The sequence below is a fragment of the Sinocyclocheilus anshuiensis genome, unplaced genomic scaffold (assembly GCF_001515605.1).
Source record: "Sinocyclocheilus anshuiensis isolate Anshui unplaced genomic scaffold, SAMN03320099.WGS_v1.1 scaffold694, whole genome shotgun sequence".
Taxonomy (NCBI): Eukaryota; Metazoa; Chordata; class Actinopteri; order Cypriniformes; family Cyprinidae; genus Sinocyclocheilus; species Sinocyclocheilus anshuiensis.
The window spans coordinates 760,893-781,181 of NW_015542477.1; the positions used below are offsets into that span (position 1 = coordinate 760,893).

The window sequence follows — 20,289 nt, forward strand, 5'->3', positions numbered from 1 at the left end:
AGTATAGTGGTCTTGAAGTTCCCTGTCTAGAACCTGAGTGACAGATATCACACCCGTCTCAGGATTAATTGTGAATCCATCCTCTGTCACACCACCGTAAGTCACCAACCCATTAGTGCCTGTAACAAAACATATGTTGCATATGAGTGGCATCCAGTTATTACAAATAAATTACAAAAAAAAAATATATATATATTATTAAAATATATATAAATAATTTACCTAAATATATTATTTACATTTTATTTAAATATTTTTGAATGTTTTATTTAAAAATATTTTTGGCAGTCAGATGAAATAACATATGGTTTTGCACTGAAAATGGTACGTCAAAACTGATGCATTGCATTGTGGGACACAGTATTTTGTCAAGTGTGCTCTGCAGATTTTGACAAATGTCGTAGATAATGCTGAAAATTAGCATAAAGTGCAGAGTAAATGTAAGGCAAAAATCGCAGTATAATAAGTCTGCCCTTCCATTCTGAGTTAGAAGGTGAACAGAAAGTTGCGTGTTTGTGAACAACCTAATTTGAATTTATTGAAATATCCAGGTTCAAACCTTTTCATCTTGGATTTAATACTGGTTTCATTAGTAGTTAATTTTGCTGATTCAGCCGCTGAGTCGTGGTCCACACAAGTGTTAAGTGTGGACCAAAGACATACGGGTGCTAGATTGCGTGCAAAGTCAGCGGGCTTTGGCACGAGCACCTGCTTACTCAATTAAAGCTTCCTGAAGAATGTCTTTACAATCTCTCCTTCATACTCTCTCACTGAGCCCAGGGGGCTGAGAATGAGTCCCACAAACCCTCCTCAGTAAGCGTTAAAAAAAAACACTGCCCTCACCACAACACAACATAACTGCTTTAACCAGATGGTGAAGTTTTTAGACACAGGTCATGAACATCTAAAAGGTTGGAATACCTCGAAATGTAGGCGATTCTTTTCAGAAGTAAAGGCACATTTAACATGGACTATTGTAGGAATTAATCAACTCACCATGATCCCGGTCTGAGGCAGAGACCTTCAGTATGCTTGTTCCTGCTGGCTGGTTCTCTCTGATTTGGGCTTCAAACTCGCTGCGTTCAAACCATGGTGCTTCATCATTCACATCAATCACCTGGATAGACAGCACCTGAGTGGTGGAATGCTGGGGTATTCCATGATCCTCAGCGACAATGGTGAGGTTGTAGCTCTCCTGTTCCTCACGATCCAGAGGTTTGAGGATGGAGAGAGAGCCTGGAGAAGAGGGGAAGAGAAAAACATCTGTAAATCTGCTGCAGATGGCCTCCTGATCATTTGCCCTGTGACCGGAGACACGTGGCAGAGGTCAGGGAGCTGTTCTGTTTTATACTACGCATATTTGTAATATTTCATTATGTACACACATGCCAGACACCATCATAAAGCTCTTCTTGAATGTGGCTGGGCAAGTCGGTTGCTCTGCTGAGGTTAGAAGTTAATTTGTGACTTAAAATAGCCCACCACAACTAATACTGCTTTAGAAAAAGTACCATATTGACGGTATACAGCATAATATTGAATGCTGGTTTTAGCAAATTACTTCAACTTGGCAACTAATTCAAATTTTCATTTTAGTTTAAGATTCATCTATATAATATGCTTCAGGGGCTAATTCATCTTTGCTGGTCCTATGTGAACTTAAAATTGCTCATACAACATAGAAGTCAAACACAATATCCATAACTATAGTCTGACATTCATTTTAGCTTTATTCATCCTGTTTTTCTCCTCAGTTTAGCTCCTCCACTCTCTATACGGAATTTGAGAATGTCGTTTTTGCTGACTTTCTGGTATGAAGACCAGAGCAGAAAGTTGTTGTCACAGATCCATTTTGAACCTTTCCAGCTATACCTCTCTGCAATGCTGTCATCAGCAAGACCCCAGGCCAGGGTCACTCAGGATAAACACACCCCTGCGGTCGATATGGCAGCCTGACTGCTTGCTGACTGCGAAATATTATTGTGTCTTTGTGAAAAGTCTGTGTGCGGCCTCCTTTTTTTATTTATAGTCCACCAAACACACTCTAGTTTTAAACACATCATTGAGATGTTTGAGCTGGCTTCTGCTTCTGAATACGGTAGGTCTGGTTTTGTGCTTAACGTCCATCTCTAGACCTAAAGAGTTTGAAGACTTTCTCCTCAGTGTCTGGCTAATATCAGCCGTGACTTTATCGTGCGCTTTAAACCAACTTTAATATATATAGTATATAGTATACGGCTGATTTAGAACAGAAATAAAACACTAACCTACAATATAAACCATTCGACAATAGTGGAAGGAAAATCGACTACAGCTGTTTAGTCGATTAGGTGACTGTCTATTTAATCTAATTTTGCGTGAGCTGTAAATGGACGTCTTCTTGGATAAGGGGAGAAATTTCAAACTAATAAATGCATACTTCCAGCGCCAAATCAAAGAGTTGCTGTCGACAGGCCAAAATAAACTGCGCTCTCATGAATAACCGCTCAAGAAAATGACCCGTTCTGCTAAATTGCTTCTGGATTTGAGTGAACGGCCCATAAAGCAGCGTGGTGTGAGAAAGAGATGTTTTTCAAATAGAGCGAAGTAATGAGTCTTACCACTGTTCAGGCTGAGGCCGAACCGCCCCGCTGTGTTTCCTGACTGGATCCTGTAGGACACTCGGCCGTTTTCTCCCTGGTCTGCATCCCGGGCCATGACGTAAAGCAGCACAAAGCCCACCGGCTGGTCCTCCATCACACTAACAGCAGTCGGGGAGCTAAAGATCGGAGCGTTGTCGTTCTCATCGGTGACGAACACTCGTGCCGTCACTGATCCCCAGAGTCTCTGATTGGGATCCGAGGCTGAATCCGTGGCATGGACCACCAGGAACAGGCTGGAGGTCTCCTCATGGTCCAGCTCTCGGCCCAGCTTTAAGACTCCTGTGACAGGATCAAGACTAAAAAGATCTGGGATGTCAGGCCACCGCTGTTGGATAGAATAACGTATCTCGCTGTTGGGTCCACTACCATCTTTATCAGTCGCCTGGAAGGTGTAAACGGAGGAACCGGCTTGTATGTTCTCAGGAATAACAATGGTGACTGGATCTTCTGGAAACTCTGGTGCGTGGTCATTACTGTCCTGCACGTTGATTTCCAACTGAACCATGTGAGTGCTTGGATAGGCCTTGGAGAGATCGTCCACCTCGATCTGGAGAGTATACCGTGACCCTTTTTCATAGTCCAGCTCTCTAGCCAAGTACACATCTCCTGTGAGACGGTCAACCATAAAGGTTCCTTCATGATCTGTGCCTCCCACTACAAGGTAGGTCACCTGACCGTTTGAGGTCACTTCACTCTGGTCATGTGATCTAACTGAGCCAATAACAGAGCCAGGCTTGGCTCCCTCCACTGAGTTGAGCATCATGGATAGAGTGTTGGGTTTTGGAGGAGTCCTTGTGGAGCCAATGACCTACAGATTGGGAAGATTTCAGAAGACATGCTAGTTATATTTTAAGTTCAACTTGTATATATTACAAAACACCTCCTTGAACTATGAAACTTTCCAAACAACTGACAAAAAGTGTCAGTAAAGACATTTATAATGTTAGAGAAGATTTCTACTTCAAATAAATGCATCAAAGAATCTTTAAAAAACCTATCATTTTACCACAAAATATTAAGCAGCACAACTGTTCGACATTGATAATAATAAGAAATGTTTCTTGAGACCAAGGGCCAGATTTACTAAACAGGACAAATTAGAGTTAGAGCGCAATTCCATAAAAGCGCGATGGGATGGGACATTTCTGCGGGTGATTTACTAACAGTGTGCACATTAAAGAACACAGACGCAGCCAGATCATTTCCATAATGACCAGCGCAATCTACTAAGAGCAGCACAAATTACCGCCTGCTTTTTTTGGCCGTTAAATAATGCCGCAAATACCAGTAATTTGACGAGCGCAAACTTTAGTAAATCGAGTTGCGTGAGTCATTTTAATACTCTCCTCTCATAAATTTTGTGTCTGGAAGGGAAACTCTTACAAATGCATATTCAATAAGGTCAGGCACAAAAATAACTGTATCCATGCCTTTTCAGTGCTAATTCTTCACTGTGCGTCTTCAGTAAATCCTGACAGTACTATTTTAACGCCAAAAGACGATTTGCGATTTTCTGAAGGATCATGTGACATTGAAGACTGGAGTAAATTCAGCTTTGCTCTTACAGGAACAACACAGTAAAATAAAATAAAATAAAATAAAATAAAATAAAGTAAAGTAAAGTAAAGTAAAGTAAAGTAAAATAAAATAAAATAAAATAAAATAAAAAGTAAAGTAAAGTAAAAAGTAAAATAAAAAGTAAAGTAAAGTAAAGTAAAATAAACAGTTCTTTTGAATTATAACTATATTTCATAATGTTACTGTTTTACTGTATTTTTATAAATGCAGCCTTGGTTACCATAAAAGACTTATTTCAATACCGAAAGAATAAAATGGAGTGAACCTGCCCAAGTCCTTGAAGTACAGTAAAAGCTGGAAAATGGTTGACAGGTGAAGCCTTTCATACTAATATCCCCATGGAAAAAACAAAACACTACATGCATACCGGATCACAGGAAGGAAAGCAACAGAAGGATTGATGCTGATCCCTTCCTGGGCTCTCTTTTAGGTGCAAAGAACCCTGGACTTTCAAAATGAAGCTGGCATTACTGATGGTATGTAAAATATTATCTTGAGATTGCTACGGTGCAAGGTTCTGTGGTGCGAGCATATCGGCGTTAGCGCTACCGAGGTTTGCAGCTTTCTGTTTGATCATGGGGAACCACAGCTGGGCCTCATCAGAGCCATCTGGGAACACTTGATTCAAAGGTGCATTCTCCCTCTGTCTCCCTCACTCTCATCTTTCCCATACAAACAGGGAGAACAGAAATCGCATGCAACCGCACACTCTACAATTAGCCTCCAATTCCCTTTTTGAAATCACATCTGTAAAAGCACTAAAGATATTTCGCTACAAAAGAGAACTGGCAAGAATCATTCTGTAGAGAACAAACTCTTTAGAATATGTATTCTTTTACGTTGGAATGAAAAGCCATGAAAATTATCCTATTGTCAAAGATATAGTTTGACATGTCTGATTCACGCAGTTTCATGCTGAGCATTGGGATTAATACAGGGGTTTGGGTTACAGTATGTTCCTCTGGAGCAGGAAATAATCCTGGGAGTTTTGAGGTGTTTGTGTTTGTGTTTGCATAGACAGGAGCTGGCCTCTGGGTCACAGCTCATTTTTCCTGCTTGAATAATGATACCACAGCTCAGGGGACTGTAAGCATGATAATCGTTTGGCACAGTGAAAGACAGTGTCCATATTGGTGCTCATGCAGCAGGATTTTAAGAATTTGGCAGATTAACTAAAAAAAATGAATTAAGGGCAGTCTTTTGACTTGAAGCAACCAGCCAAAACATGCTAAAAACACTACAGGCACCTAATTGGAAACCACACACAACAATTCTCGGAATGTTTTGCACAGGCAGAAAAGGATAAGATAAGATAAGATAAGATAAGATAAGATAAAATAATGGCTGCTTGATGCTACACAAATATGGTAAATGCTAAATGTGAGCTATTGGCCTCGCTTAGTTTTTAACTATAGAGACTCTAAAAAGGAGAAATTATGAGGGAGAGGGAGGGATTGTGGCATGACGCAAGCCAGATTCAAACCTGCATCTCCTGCATGAGCACCAAATTCCAACATGTACCCGAACCACTAGGCCATGGGTCTGACATACCTCCCTTGTTTCTAACATAGAAAGTGAAGTTTTAAAATGTGCCTGGACAATCTCACCTGTATAAGTAAGGCAGCTGAAGAGCTCTGAGACGGAGCTCCACGGTCCGTGGCAGTGATGGTGAAGCTGTACTCTGCTTTTTCAGCTCGCCTCAGGGGGGACGAGGAACGCAGCTCTCCGGTGTTTGGGTTCAAGGAGAAACGTTCCGCTCTGGAGCCTTAAAAAGCAAGGACAAATGGAAGCATAAATATTGACAAATATGGTAGCATAATTATCCGTACAATACATCACATTGGGCGCAAAGATAACTGTAAGGACATATGTTTACATTTTGCAGTTTTACCCGTTTGCAATAACATCCTCTGGCAATAAGAAGACCCAAAACTTATGAAATATTCTAGACTTTTGCTTACCTGATAATGAGTAGAAAATAGTGCCATTCTCTCCCTCATCTGGGTCTTTGGCGTGTAGAGTTCCTAATAAAGAACCGGCAGGAAGACCCTCCTGAACCTGGAAAACATCAAGCAAGTTTTAAACAACACAGTCTGGCTGCTTATACTTGATACAAACAACTTCAAGAGCGGGAACGTATCCAAGGTCACATAAACAAAGATATTATGTACAGACGTAATGACGTTTTTATGATGTGTAAACTGCTTTAATAAACACAAGCAGCTATGTTATGACACTGATTTAAGGCTTTAAATATAGTCTGTGCCAGTCTGTTTCTTGCCTGAATGAGAATCTCCCTGCCAGGCTGTGTGTGGCTGAACGCTGGTGCGTTGTCGTTCTCATCCAGCACCGTGATATGGGCTGTTCCAGTGGCACTACGTGGAGGAGTACCACCGTCCTGAACCACCACGATGAGCTGATAACTGGACTGATGCTCACGGTCCAGAGCTGCTCTGGTACTGATTTCACCTACACGTGAAATGTTTGAGTCAGTCAGAATACTCAGTCTAGAATGCTGCAATTGATTTTTTGTGTAGTTATTGTACAAAATTAAATTATAAAAAACTAAACTAAAATGATAAAAAAAAACATTTTCTTATAAAGCTGAAATAAATATAAATATATTATATTATAGTATTTATAAATATAAATATTTGTCTTGGCAGCTAACTGAAATAAAATCGAACTAAAATTTTGTTTGAAGTACTATTCTTACTATTTTTTTAGAATTACTAAAAAAGAAATAAAAATGAATGAAATCTAAATAGAAATACTAAAAAACAACAACTAAATACTAAAAACAAAAATGACAAAAGCATATTACAAAATAACTGAAAAACTCAAAATATAAAATATTCAACATTTAAAACATGTAAAATATTCATAAATACTATAAGAGTATACAGTATGTAAATAATACTAAAATAATACTTGATTTTTGAAGACCTTAGTTGCACTGAGTTGATGGTCAAAAGTTTAGACTAGAGTCTACAGAGGGCTTTTCAACCATGCCCAGAAGGTAATGTTTTGTAAACAAAACGAAACAAATCAAAAAACAAAAAACACTGTTTCTTTCTGCTTTCTAAAACGGGAATCTTTCCTGTTTGATATAATATTTAGTTTATTGATAGGCATAGTTTTGTTTTTCTACAGAGGAAATACATTTAACAGTACTTTTAACGGTGGGTAGAGAACATATATATTTTCCCCATTTTTCACACTATAAATGGGTCTCACACTATAAATAGCTGCCTTTTTAGGAAACAAATTTGCTGTCAAAAAGCTTGAAAATCCCTCATCTAAAACATTTCCTAAATGTATAAATAACAAATGTCTTTGCAGATTCGGATTGTGTTCCAGCTCACCAGTGTGGGAATTGATTTGGAAGTAGCGGTCCGTGTGGAGTAATCTGTATGTAAGGCGGCTGTTGAGACCAGCGTCGCGGTCGGTAGCAGACACCCTCCCGAAACCAGTTCCCGCAGGCAAGTTCTCTCTCACTGCCAAGAACACCCTCTCCTGAGAGAAACGAGGAGAATTATCATTCTCATCCGTGACGGAAACTCTCACCGTTGCGCTGCCAGTCTTCCCCATCTGGCCGCTTCCAGAAGTGGCGAGCACAGTTAACAGGTAGATATCCTTGGCCTCACGGTCCAAAGCGCTCTTAACAAACAGCCATCCGCTGTCCGGGGCAATCCCAAAGCCCACCGCGTCCCCATCAGGCCGGAGACGGTATGCCAGTGTGGAAGATGGTGTAGAGCCTTTGGACGACCCTCCATTTCCATTGGGGTCTCTACTGAGTGCCCGGACCTGTAAGAAGTTGGTGTTGAGTGGTGTGTTCTCCTTCAGCTCCACACGGTACGTCATTGTGTCAAACACAGGACCCTGGTCGTTCGCTGCCTGGATGTGGACCACCAGGCTGAACGTAGCGCTGAGCTGAGGCACGCCACTGTCTTTCACGATCACTTGAAGGTCGTATCGCGGTATGCTGTCGTATGACAGACTCCCAATTAGCCGGATTTCCCCACTGCTGCGCTCCACCCCAAATGTGCGCTGCCCTCCGGCCGACATCAGGTCAAAGCTCAGCTGTCCGTTAGGGCCGGAGTCGCAGTCCTCCACCTGCACGCGGTACACCACGGTACCCATTTTTGTGGCTTCCGGTAGAAGCAGAGACTCAGAGGATGACGGGAAAAAAATAGGGGCGTTATCGTTCACATCTGCAATGGTGACCCGAACACGAGTCTCTCCAAAAGCTGGAGGGGAACCGCTGCGCGCTTGAATTTCCAAGTCAAAAAAGGGTCGTGACTCGTGGTCCAGAGGAAGGCTTGTTCTGAGCACTCCAGCTTCTGGATCGACCATGAAATAGCCATCTGGATCCCCAGCAGAGATAGTGTAGGTGACATCCTTAGAGACTCCTGGAGCGAGAGAGAGATGGGATAAAATTTATAAGCAGTGATTTAGCAGATGATTTAATCTAAAGTGACTTTCTAAACTTATTACAAGGACAGTTTTCTTGGAGAAACGCAAGGAGGTGATTCATGGATCATCCCTCGAGTCATCCAAACCTGCAACATTTTGGTTATAAACTTGTGCTGTAAAAAATCGCATCCAAAATAAACGTTTGTGTTTACATAATATATGTGTGTGTGTACTGTGTATATTTACATGTATATATAAATACATAAAAATATACTATTTAAGTAATATGTACATGTACATATTCAATCATATTTATGTATTATTTCTATTATGTATAAATATAACTATATTACATATATTTCTTAAATATATAAATTTATTTGTGTATATTTATATATACATATAAATATACACAGTACACACACATATTATGTAAACACAAACTTTTATTTTGGATGCGATTAATCGTGATTAATCGATTTGACAGCACTATTACAAACACTAATTTTTAATTATGCTCATCAAGGCTGCATTTATTTGATCAAACACCTTGTGAAATGTTATCATAATTTAAATTGCTTTCTATTGTATTTATTTTAAAATGTAATTCATTCTTTTGTTGCATTTTCAACAGTCATTATTGCAGTCTTCAGTGTCACATGATCCTTCAGAAATCATGCTAATGTGCTTATTTGCTGCTCAAGAAAATGTCTTTTTATTATCACTGTTGAAACCAGTTGTGCTGCTTAATATTTTTTGCAAAAACTGCAAACTGCAAAAACTTGAAAACATTTTTCAAGATTCTTTAACGAATCGTTGAAAAAAAAAACAGCATTTATTTGAAATACAAACCTTTTGTAACAAAGTACTGTAAAAGTCTTTAATGCACCCTTGCAGAATGAAATAATATTAATTTCTTTAAAAAAAAAATTATTATATCAGAATATATTGGATATATATCAGGTTGTATTGGTACTTAATTGTACATGCCTATATCCCCTATTTTCACATTTCCCCAATTATTACTTATTCCCTAATTATTAAAATAATTAAAAAAACACCATAAGTCTATAGCAAAACTCAACATTTACATTTTTCATACTGGTATACATACATGGTGTGATGCCTAAAATCACTTTAATAACTTTAAAATTTGTGTTTTAGTTCAAATGTATTTAGATAAAATACTATCGAATTTTAATAATGGCAATTTATTAGTTATCAGCCATACTTGAATATAATTATCGGCTTATCAGTATCAGCCAGAATTGTAATATCAGTGCATCCCTAGTACAGACAGGTACATCCTATAGAATTCCCCATTATTTTTCATTAAACATCCCTACGATATGTCTGTGCTATCAGCAAATATACATCAACAAATAATAATTTCCAGCAACATGAGGTAGAGTGGAATCAGTGATGGATGTGACTGTTTAATGAGGTTCACGCTGCAGCTGCTGCTCTATTTGCACAACTGGCTCAGCGAGAGTGAAAATATTCCCTATCAGGCTTTTCAGCACCCTTGACTGTCTCACAGCCTCAGAGAGCCGCAGCACTGAGGTTAGCAAAGCTATGCGAAAGTATGCAGCAACACATGCATACTTATTTTAGTTTATTTTTAGACAATATAACGGTAATTCCAAGAAGACGTAACATGGAAAAAGCTGAAACTAACCATTCCTGCCGCTGGCCCTCACTACGCCAACCTCAGTACCCCGGAGCACGTCCTCAGACACGGAGAAGAAGTACTGCGCCTGCTCGAACACCGGAGGCGCCACTGAGCCGGCCACAACGCTGATGTTCACTCTGGCATTGACAGGTGCTGTGAGACCGCCTCCGTCCCGTGCTGTGATCACCATGGTGATGACAGAGTTGGCCTTTCCATGCAGCGAGCGTGACAGAGAGATCACACCTAACAGAGGAAAAATGCAGTGGGAATGGAATTAAACGAGATATACGATTAAGCCGGAAGACTGTGAAAATTAAAGACGAGGATACGGATGAGCAAATTTGCTCTGCCTTTTTTCAACCTGACGCAAATTTGCTCATATTATTTAGTGATCCTTAAAGAAAGTCATAAGGGCTTTTCAAAGTCGAACAAAATATTGGGGTGAATGATTCCCTAAATATAAACGTTCATTTATATATAACTTAAAAGTTTAATATAAATTTAATATAAAAGTCACATCAATTTATCACTTATATATGTATGTTTGTATGTAGATAGATAGATAGATAGATAGATAGATAGATTGATGGCAAAAAAAATTTATAAAATTTAGATACACATATATACACTATATACATATTTAGAAACAAATCTATCTATCTATCTATCTCTCTCTCTCTCTCTATATATATATATATATAATCATTTAATAGTTTAATTAATTGAAATACCTGTGTCTTTGTTGAGGGTAAAGAAATGGGATCCTCCGTCAGGGACAGTGTGATATGTCACTTTACCATTTGCACCAGCATCTGGGTCGTGGGCCGTTACCCTGACAACGGAGGTCCCGGGCGTGCTCTGTGTGCTCAAGCTGACGGCGTAGTTCACAGGGTAGAATGTCGGTCTGTTGTCATTAATGTCCACCAGTGACACCTTCACAGAGGCCGAGGATGTAAGGCCTCCCTGCGGGAAAAGATCATATCGATGATAACGACGACAGGACTGTAGATACTGTCACACTACTGTCTAATCTATCTGGATGATTTCTGGTGTGTAATAATGCAGATGAAAACTTCACAGTGGCATATAATTGCCTTTCCAGGTTATGAGGGGCCAGTGAGCTGTAGTATGCAGTGTAGTGGGCTGTTCGCTCATCACAGCCAGCATTTTATGGCTGCAGTAATAATTGAAATGGGAAACAAAGCGGGCCGCTGCTAGCAGCTTATAAAGGGAAATAGCATGAGTGTGTGTGTATGTACAGCAATGTGCCCCTGGGACACTGTGCTTTATTGCATTTTCATTTACACAGCTCATGATTGTTGTTACTGGCAACTAAGTGAAGACAGGATTGAGCAGGGCATGTGACTGGGCATCTAGGTGCTACATGATAGAAGTAATGTTTTTTTTTATTTTTTTTAAATCAACCTTTATGCTTCGGAACTGAGTTTTAAAGGGGTTTCAACTCTTAAAGCTGCAGTGTATAAATTTCCAAATGAAACAGGTTTCTCAAACACTTAAAAAGCATATTAAATGTATTAATGACCACCAATTTTCCAAGTGGTCTCACACTTTTGGACCCTAACATACAATGTGGGCCTTACAGTAATTTTGTGTGTTGAGTTTAAAATAGAATGTATAATGTTGATTACCACAAAAAAAAAACAATCTTGGTGAGACCAGTGAGACCAGTGTTATTTTAGTTATATTTATATACCGTTATAGCATTTATGAATATTTTGAATTCACTTTTACATCTTTATTTTTCATTTTAATTTTAGTTTTAATTATTTTGTTCTGTGCTTTTGTCAAGTATATAGTTTTTATTATTATTATTTTTTATTTCTATATACTGTTGCTTTCATTTATTTTTTCTTCAGTTTTAGTTTTAGTAATTTTTGTACTTCATCTTTATTTATTTAAATTTCAATTAGTTGCCAAGGGAACTTCAAAATTTTCATTTAAGTTTAAGTTTTTCATCTAATATTTACGTTTTATTTCTGCTCTATTTAAAAATTCTACAGCTACTATTAAAAAAGAAGTGAATGGGGCCCGTGTTAAAATATTTATATCTTATTTAAGCTTTATTTAAAAATACTACAGCTACTATTAAAAACAGAAGTGAATGGGGCCAGTTTTAAAAGACAAAATTGTTGCTAAAAGATGTAAACAAGTGTGCAAGTAATGAGTGTTGACATGATTTTAGTGTGAAAAACATGTACAGTTATTCCCATATTTAAAATTTAATTGACATGACAACATAACACCAAAAACCCTAAAATGACTATAAGAATTATGAGAACAATTTCATAGCTCAATTAACACTTTTAACAGATGAATTCATGTGTTTTCATAAAATTATAAGCATCAAATTTCTGGTCTTAAATCCTCTAAAAATGGGCCCCATTCACTTCCACAGTAAGTACCTCACCATAAAGTTGAATACAATTTTTGGCAACACTTCACTTAAAGCTATTATGTATAATGCATTATAAACAGTTACTAAAGGGTATAATGCCTTACAATAATTCATAATGTGCACTGTAATACATTATATCTAGTCGTAAATAATTACAACTGAATTTCAAATGCATAGAATTGAGAAGTGTTATAATGTATTGACTGTGGTTACAATTATTCATGAGATTGCACAATAAGGTACATTACAAGGCATAATTAATGCATTAAAACTACTTTTATAATGAATTACACATAAAGGCTACAAACATTGATTGAGCCCAGAATATTCCTGTATGAGGCAGGTACAAACTCATTCCCTCACCCCATCCGTTGCAGTGACAGTGAAGTCGAAACTCTCCGATCCCTCGTCTCGATCCAGAGCCACACTGGTGCAGATCTGTCCAGTCTCCTTATTGATGGTGAACTGGCTGGGAGGAGCGCTAGCGGGCCCGGATCCAATCGAGTACGTAATGGCCCCAAACGACCCGCCATCTGCATCGTCTGCTTTTACCTGTGGAGCCCAAACACAGAGAACATTGTCAGAATTATGGTCGACTGACGTCATAAACCCTCGTCTCCAGAGAGTACAAGAAGATCAGATTCAGAGGTCTTAATATGTTTTCATTAAAATAATTAATCAATAATGCTGAGACTTCAGTGCAGCCCCATTAAATAACCAAGACACTCCAGACATAAATCCCCATCCCTTTGTATTTTCTTTCCCTCTGTCCTCTAGCTGATTGTACCATGGATTTACTGCCAGCCGGTCTGTTCTTGGCCGCACCTGTCTCATCAATCTCTCACAGTGGAGTGGGAAAACAAGAGAAGGCAGAGAGAGAGCAGCAGGGATGAAAAGTGTCTCCAATCTACGACTCACAATCCCTGCCCTTGAATGCCTGGGTGAATGTCTATGGAAAGAGGGCCACTCTTGCTGAGAGATGGAGACTCTAAAGAGTAATGAGGCGGAGGTAACTCAGCATTAGCTTCTCGTGGTGAAGGACGCCACGACTGATACAAGCGGAAAAATCTGGCCTTGTGTTCGGGAATGGCTTTGGCCAATTTACGGTGACATTAATGTGAGGACAGAAGCGTAGAGTCCTCAAATGCATACCATATGCAGCCGTACAATACTGAAAACACTGTTTTCATGAGGGACAAATGTTACTGAGAGAATTCGCCGTATTCTCAGGAGATTCCAGGGACTGTTGCTGCAGGCTAGGAAAGGGTTGCCCTCTCTATGCACTGGTTTCTGTACAGCACCTCAATGATATGTTGGTGATATGACCAACTTAAAGGGTGGAAAGCAAGGAAAATTGGTGTCATTCATTTATATTTTTATTCTGCAAGTGTGTATTAAATTTATCAAAACTGAAAGTAACAACTTTTACACTGTTACAAAAAAAAAACTATTATAAATAAATGTTCTTCTGAAAGTTTTATTAATTACAAAATCCTGAAAACGGAAACACTGTTTTCATAATAAATAAATAAATAAATAAAATAAGCAGCAAAATAGATTTAAACTTACAATAATATGAAATCTAAAAATATTTAATAATAGAGTTATTTTGAATTGTAATATTTCATAGTATTACACTTTTTTCTTTTATATATATATGCATGTCAGTGTTGGATTTTTAGGAAAACTCATGTCATTTTTGGATGAGATCAGGTTAAATTCACACTAACTGAACACACCAGGAGAAATTTCTCTCAATTTGCGTTTTCCTACCAAAATCTTTGCTAACAGTTCATATATAATCATTAAGAAGATATTAAGTAAGGGATAATATACACTCAGCTGGCCATTATCACAATATAAACCCAGACAGGGGGATCAGGAGCCTCATATCACCCTCAAGGGGTTTATTTAGCGATAATGACCGTCTGACTGTGCGTTATCCTCCTTATTACACAGCTACTTATCAAATAAGTAAACAAATGCAATGAAACATTGACATAATTTCATTATTTAGAAGAAAGAGACTGCAGAATAATACAAGAGACATAAAATGTGGTCGCCTGGCAAAACAGACAATTATAGTTTAATGGTCATTATACAGAAAATATTTGACTGCAGAATGCAGCAAGTGACCAGTCAGAATCAAGCATTCCAGAGAGCCATGAAATGCAGAATTATGGTTTATGAAAATTGCTGTTTTGAAGCTAGTAAATCAGCTGAACTCATGATACAGTTAAAAGAAACTGCAATCACATTTTTTCACACACCACCACAGATATTCTTCATATTGTCACGGCCGTATAACTGCAGCTGTACAGCTGATTCACATTACAGTCCTGACATGGTAAAGCAGAGGAGAGAAGCCATACAGGACTCGGGAATCTCAGGCCCTCACTCAACAGGGCGCCTGCTACCGGAAAGGTTCAGGTCACGACCCCTCAACTCTGCTTAATGCAGTGACCTCTCGCCCACCACGACGCACTCTGTAAACAAAATTACTCTGGTGGTCCACAAGCCTTCCCATTCATCAACTCCAGAAAGACCTGAAGACCCTATACCTGTAACACAACAAAGGGCTCCTTGCAAAACATCAAGGGGAAATGACCTTTGACTCTGCCAAGCCTGCAAATATTTAATACGGTCGACTCTGGAAGAAGTTTCATAACGTTGCTTGGTGCCATTTATGAGGATTGTTAAAAAAAAAAAACAAAAAAAAAACAACTTTTTTTTTATGAGATCTAGAGGATGTGAAATCTGGCCAAAATAGCAAAGTCAGGCAACTATGCTTTATAGATACTGATGTTTTTTTTTGTTGCCAATATTCATTCCAATAATAATATTTTGTGAAAACAGGAAGTATAAAGGCTGCAAGATGACTGTCCTGTTCAGTTGTCAGCTATTACCAAAATCCTCAGTAAATCTCATTCTGGTTACTATGAAATGTATAAATTGTATAAAATGTAAAATGTATAAATTGACAAATATTTCAATATTTATTATGATGGTTTTTGTTGTACTGCATTTTAATTTTTTTAAAATAAATGGATTTAAATAAAAAACTAAATAAAATAAAATATTAAAACTTGCAAAAATGTTGCAAAACCCTCATTACTAAAACTTTAGATCTATAATATATATATATATATATATATATAAAGAGAGAGAGAGAGAGAGAATATATATAGAGTATATATATATATATATATATATATATACTATCATCCCAGTTTTATATATAAACCTTTAAAACTACCAATTTAAAATTAAATGTAGTTGTTCATAATATAAAATTATATATATATATAGACAAACTGATTTAAATTAAAACATTCTCATTAATTATAATGTCGTTTTTATTACTAAAACTAATATAAATAGCAAAGTATTTATAAATTTTTTGTTGTACTGCAAAAATATAATTTGTTTAAATAAATAGATTTTAATAAAAATACAAATAAAAACCATTCGTGCAATGCACAAATTATTTATATATGACAAGATAGTTTTGTTATACTACCTTTAAAATTATTTAAATAAATACATTTAAATAAAAATAAAATAAACTCTAATGTATTTTTACCATAATGCAAATATCTTATTTCTATAAAAAAATATAAATTCTAAAATATTTATACATTACCTTTGAGAATGATGAGAATTACAAAAAAGGTCAAAAGAAAAACATCTGGATGCATTATGGTAATAAGAATGGGATTTCATTTCCTTTTTTTCTTTCTTGCATTACAGTTGCATCTTAGCTTGATATTGGAATGGAAAAGCAAGTCACTTGTCTTTAAAATCTGAAATGGGAAATCTTAAAGTGCAATTATTACAAATCAAAATCAAAACACCTGCTCAGAGAATGCTGTCCACATGTCACAATGCATTCCCACGTGCACTTTATGTACCGTTCTGGAACGCCGTAGCAGCTTGCTGTGGTGTTCTGGTATGACAGGAATACCTCAAGTGTGCAGTGATAGACCAACAGGTGAATTTCTGCTGTGGCTGACGTGTCCTGAGGAGCCCGACAGTGATGGAGCCAGATCTCAGTCCAAATGAGAGCACCGCTGCTCAAGCTCTGCTCTGCAGTGGTCAATGCTTTTCCATCTGTTTTTCCCATTACCGCTGTTATTTCCTGTTGGGATTACGTGTGGTGAAATACTAGCTTTCCGACAAATCAAAGCCCCATGTTTGCCTGTGTTCTTGGGATATTTGGGTAAAGTGGGTGGGATTAAGCACCTGCAATAATGACTCGTCCTGGGACGCTGTGCTAGCCAGGCCTCGCTCTCAGGATGCTGATAGAAATGACAAGTCTAGCCCACCTGGTGAGTATGACCTCTACACTACCCCATTTTTCAGAGCAGACTAGAGCCAATCATTTATACTGTATTAAAGAATTAGAAAAAAAAGGAATAAGATTTAAACATCAAGAGAGACTGTGGATCAGGTGTGTGGGGTAATGGGGCATGAGGGTTCAGAGGGCTGAACAGAACGTGTGTGTTTGAGAGGTTGGGAGGGTGGCACAAATCTCAAACTGATATGAGACGAAGTCTCCTTCGTTAAACAAGGTGCAGGTGAAAAAAGCATTAAATGCACAAAATCTGCATGTAATTTGGTGGGACATGTTTGCTCTCCTGTATAGATATTTATTTTCTTATAAATGAAACTACTAAATAAATAAATAAATACATTTATTAAAAAAAGAACATTATCAAAGGTTGTCAATAATATAATGCATAATTTATATGATTTATTTATTATTTAACTATGGAATTGTTTATAAACAATGAATTAAGATGTATTAAATTAACATTTATTAACAATTAACAACTACAAACAATTAAATAAACAAATTATATAATATGTATAATAATGTATAACGTATGTGATTTATTTAGTTTTAATATTATAAATTATGCAATTTTTAATAAATTAAATAAATGATATATATTTATATAATGTATCATTTATATTATTATATTATTATGTTAATTATATCTAAATTAAATATATATATATATACACACAATACAATTAACAATAAATAATAAATAATAATATAAACAAATAATTTAATAATAAATAATAATATACACATGAAATTGTATATTTTTATTTATTGATTTAATTATTTGGCAAATATCCATAAATAGAGTTTGCATGCTTCAGAAGAGATAAAAAGAAGGTCAGTGAGTCTGCAGACTGAAAGTGGGCCTTCTAGATTTCCTGCACACTCATCAATAGCAATTAAGTGTAAAGCCGTACAGTATTTCTGCACACGTGCAATAACCCATCTTCCATTCTGTCATCAATCAATCTGACAGTCCTGACGAGAGGCAGAATTTCCATCTGCATCACTCCATTCCTTATTCATCAATAAATTAAATGACAGACTCTGAGGGCTTCTCAGCGTCACAAGCAACAAATCACTATCTCCCTACGCTTTTCACAGCAGATCAATACTGTCGAGACACATTCAGCCCACAACAAGCAACTAGAACTTTCAACCACCACTTAGTCTTTCTGTTATTACTGAACTCGACTTGTGTGAAAGCATTGCAATAATTCTGTCTGGGTGAAGAGAGACTCATCCATTCCCTATCCAAAACTACTTTTGGGACAAACGTTAATAGGCCTTAACACCATACGCCATAATTCATCGCTTTCTTAGGTTGCACACGTCTCAAGAGGCTGATCTCTGCCATAATAACTAACCAGATGAACTCTGATTAAAGGAGCAAATCTGTAATTGAAGGGTTGCGTGTAGTATGATCATGTGGTAGATGTTTTCCATTAAAACCTCTCAAAAACTGGCGCAATAAATAATGAGTCAGGAAACCGCAGTTTCTTATTAGTTAATATTAGTTACATTTATCTTGACCTACATAACTGAATTTATCTCAGCAACTAAAGTGCAATATCTTTTTTCGCCTGGTGCCGCGCCACTGCACCCCATATTATAAAGTTAAGACCTTGAGAGGAAAAATTACATACCAGACAAGAAAAAAAAGCAACTACAAAACACATACAGCAGAATATGTGTGTATTTACGAGGATATTCAGATAGATTTCTAGAACATCTTAACATGCATCAAACAAGCTCTATAAATATATGTAAATATATAAAATACCATCAGTGAGTGATTGCATTACACTGTAAATGTCTTTTGGGGTCAAACGGTTTGAATTTCCTAAATTCTAGTAGCTATTTCAGTTATTTCAAGCTGACAAATGTCTACGTATGTGAATTTTATACAGCAAACTACAACGAAACTGTCTGCTGTCTTGGGTCACTGCAGTTTTACAAGAGCAAAAAATGGTTTGTTATTCCATTGCTTACAGTCTCTAACATGTGGTCTAAATTATTAATCTTTGAGTTTATCTCTTGCTCGCATCCAATGTCAAGAGGTTGATGCTGTAATTTATCTGCATTTTTACTGAAGGCAAAACACTGAAGGCATAAACCTGTTGACCCAAACACAGGCACACACAAACAATTTCAGATAAGACAACAGATCTATTACAGGTCACTGCTTGTCCAACAGGAAAATTTGTGATATTTTTACATGTCTCAGCAAACTTATAGAGTTTCTCGCTAATGCACACAACCCTTGATATCTGTAATTCAAGATCACCTGGTTAATCTCCGATTTCTCGTTTCGTTCCCAAGGGAATCTGCTTCTTAAAATCACAGGGGTTAGAATAAGTAAAAGAATCCACTATTACAAGGTCTCAGATAAGCAGCAGTGCCTTGGATGTGATTAATTGAGAACTAAGCTCTGGATGTCCTTTCCTTCGCCTTGACCTTTCTGCCGATCATTTTCAAAGAGGTTGTGAGAGGCTGTGAGTTGCAGTACGTTTGATTCAAGATGAAATCAAGCCTATCTTTAAGTGCTCTCATGTATAAGTCACAGTTTAAATCTAGTCCCTGTATATCTAGACCTATACTTTTGTGTGGCACAGCAAGCAACTTTAAGTTATCTAAAAAAGTATAACATTCATCATTTACTTGTGATTTTGTTATAAACCTGAATGATTTCATCTAAAGAAAATATTTTGAAGAATGTTTCAACTGTTTTTTGTCCATAAAGTGGCAGTCAATGGGGTCCAAAATAACAATGGACCCCACTTTCACTGTAGTGACAAAAACACTTTTAAACATTCTTAAAAATATCTTTTTGAGAGAAAATCATACAAAAGCAAATCAAAGAACAAAAGAAAGAAGGTCATATTTTCAGCAAGACTCTAAGTCCCTTTCTCTCAAAAATGAGCTTCTTTTAACCAAAGTTAGTTAAAAATTGACTACTTTGCAGAATTTACACAGTTTTTTTAAAGACATTATTGATATTTAGATCAATATTTAAACATATTTACAAAAGTTAACGATTCGACGTAGATCTAACAAGTTTTTTTCCCTTTAGGGGAAGGGCCTGGACTCTGTTGATATAGATTGGTTTGGGAATTTAAATATTTTAAAATAGCCCGTTCCCTTGGAAACATGAATAATGGATGACGGATCATTAAAGATCAATAGAGCTCATAAATCAAAATCCTAACTCTTC

At 37.1% G+C, this 20,289-nt stretch overlaps 1 protein-coding gene across 1 annotated transcript in view; it reads right to left on the bottom strand.

The window, feature by feature from the left end:
- Positions 1-20,289, bottom strand: part of LOC107693876 (protocadherin-16-like) — a 51,455-nt gene that overhangs the window by 9,737 nt on the left and 21,429 nt on the right. Inside the window, exons 3-12 of the mRNA XM_016493411.1 lie at positions 13,088-13,276; positions 11,040-11,271; positions 10,315-10,551; positions 7,586-8,632; positions 6,502-6,689; positions 6,182-6,278; positions 5,828-5,985; positions 2,601-3,450; positions 997-1,236; positions 2-119 (exon numbers count right to left, since the gene is read on the bottom strand). Of these exons, the coding sequence (XP_016348897.1) occupies positions 2-119; positions 997-1,236; positions 2,601-3,450; positions 5,828-5,985; positions 6,182-6,278; positions 6,502-6,689; positions 7,586-8,632; positions 10,315-10,551; positions 11,040-11,271; positions 13,088-13,276 (3,356 nt within the window). The remainder of the gene's footprint in view (position 1; positions 120-996; positions 1,237-2,600; positions 3,451-5,827; positions 5,986-6,181; positions 6,279-6,501; positions 6,690-7,585; positions 8,633-10,314; positions 10,552-11,039; positions 11,272-13,087; positions 13,277-20,289) is intronic.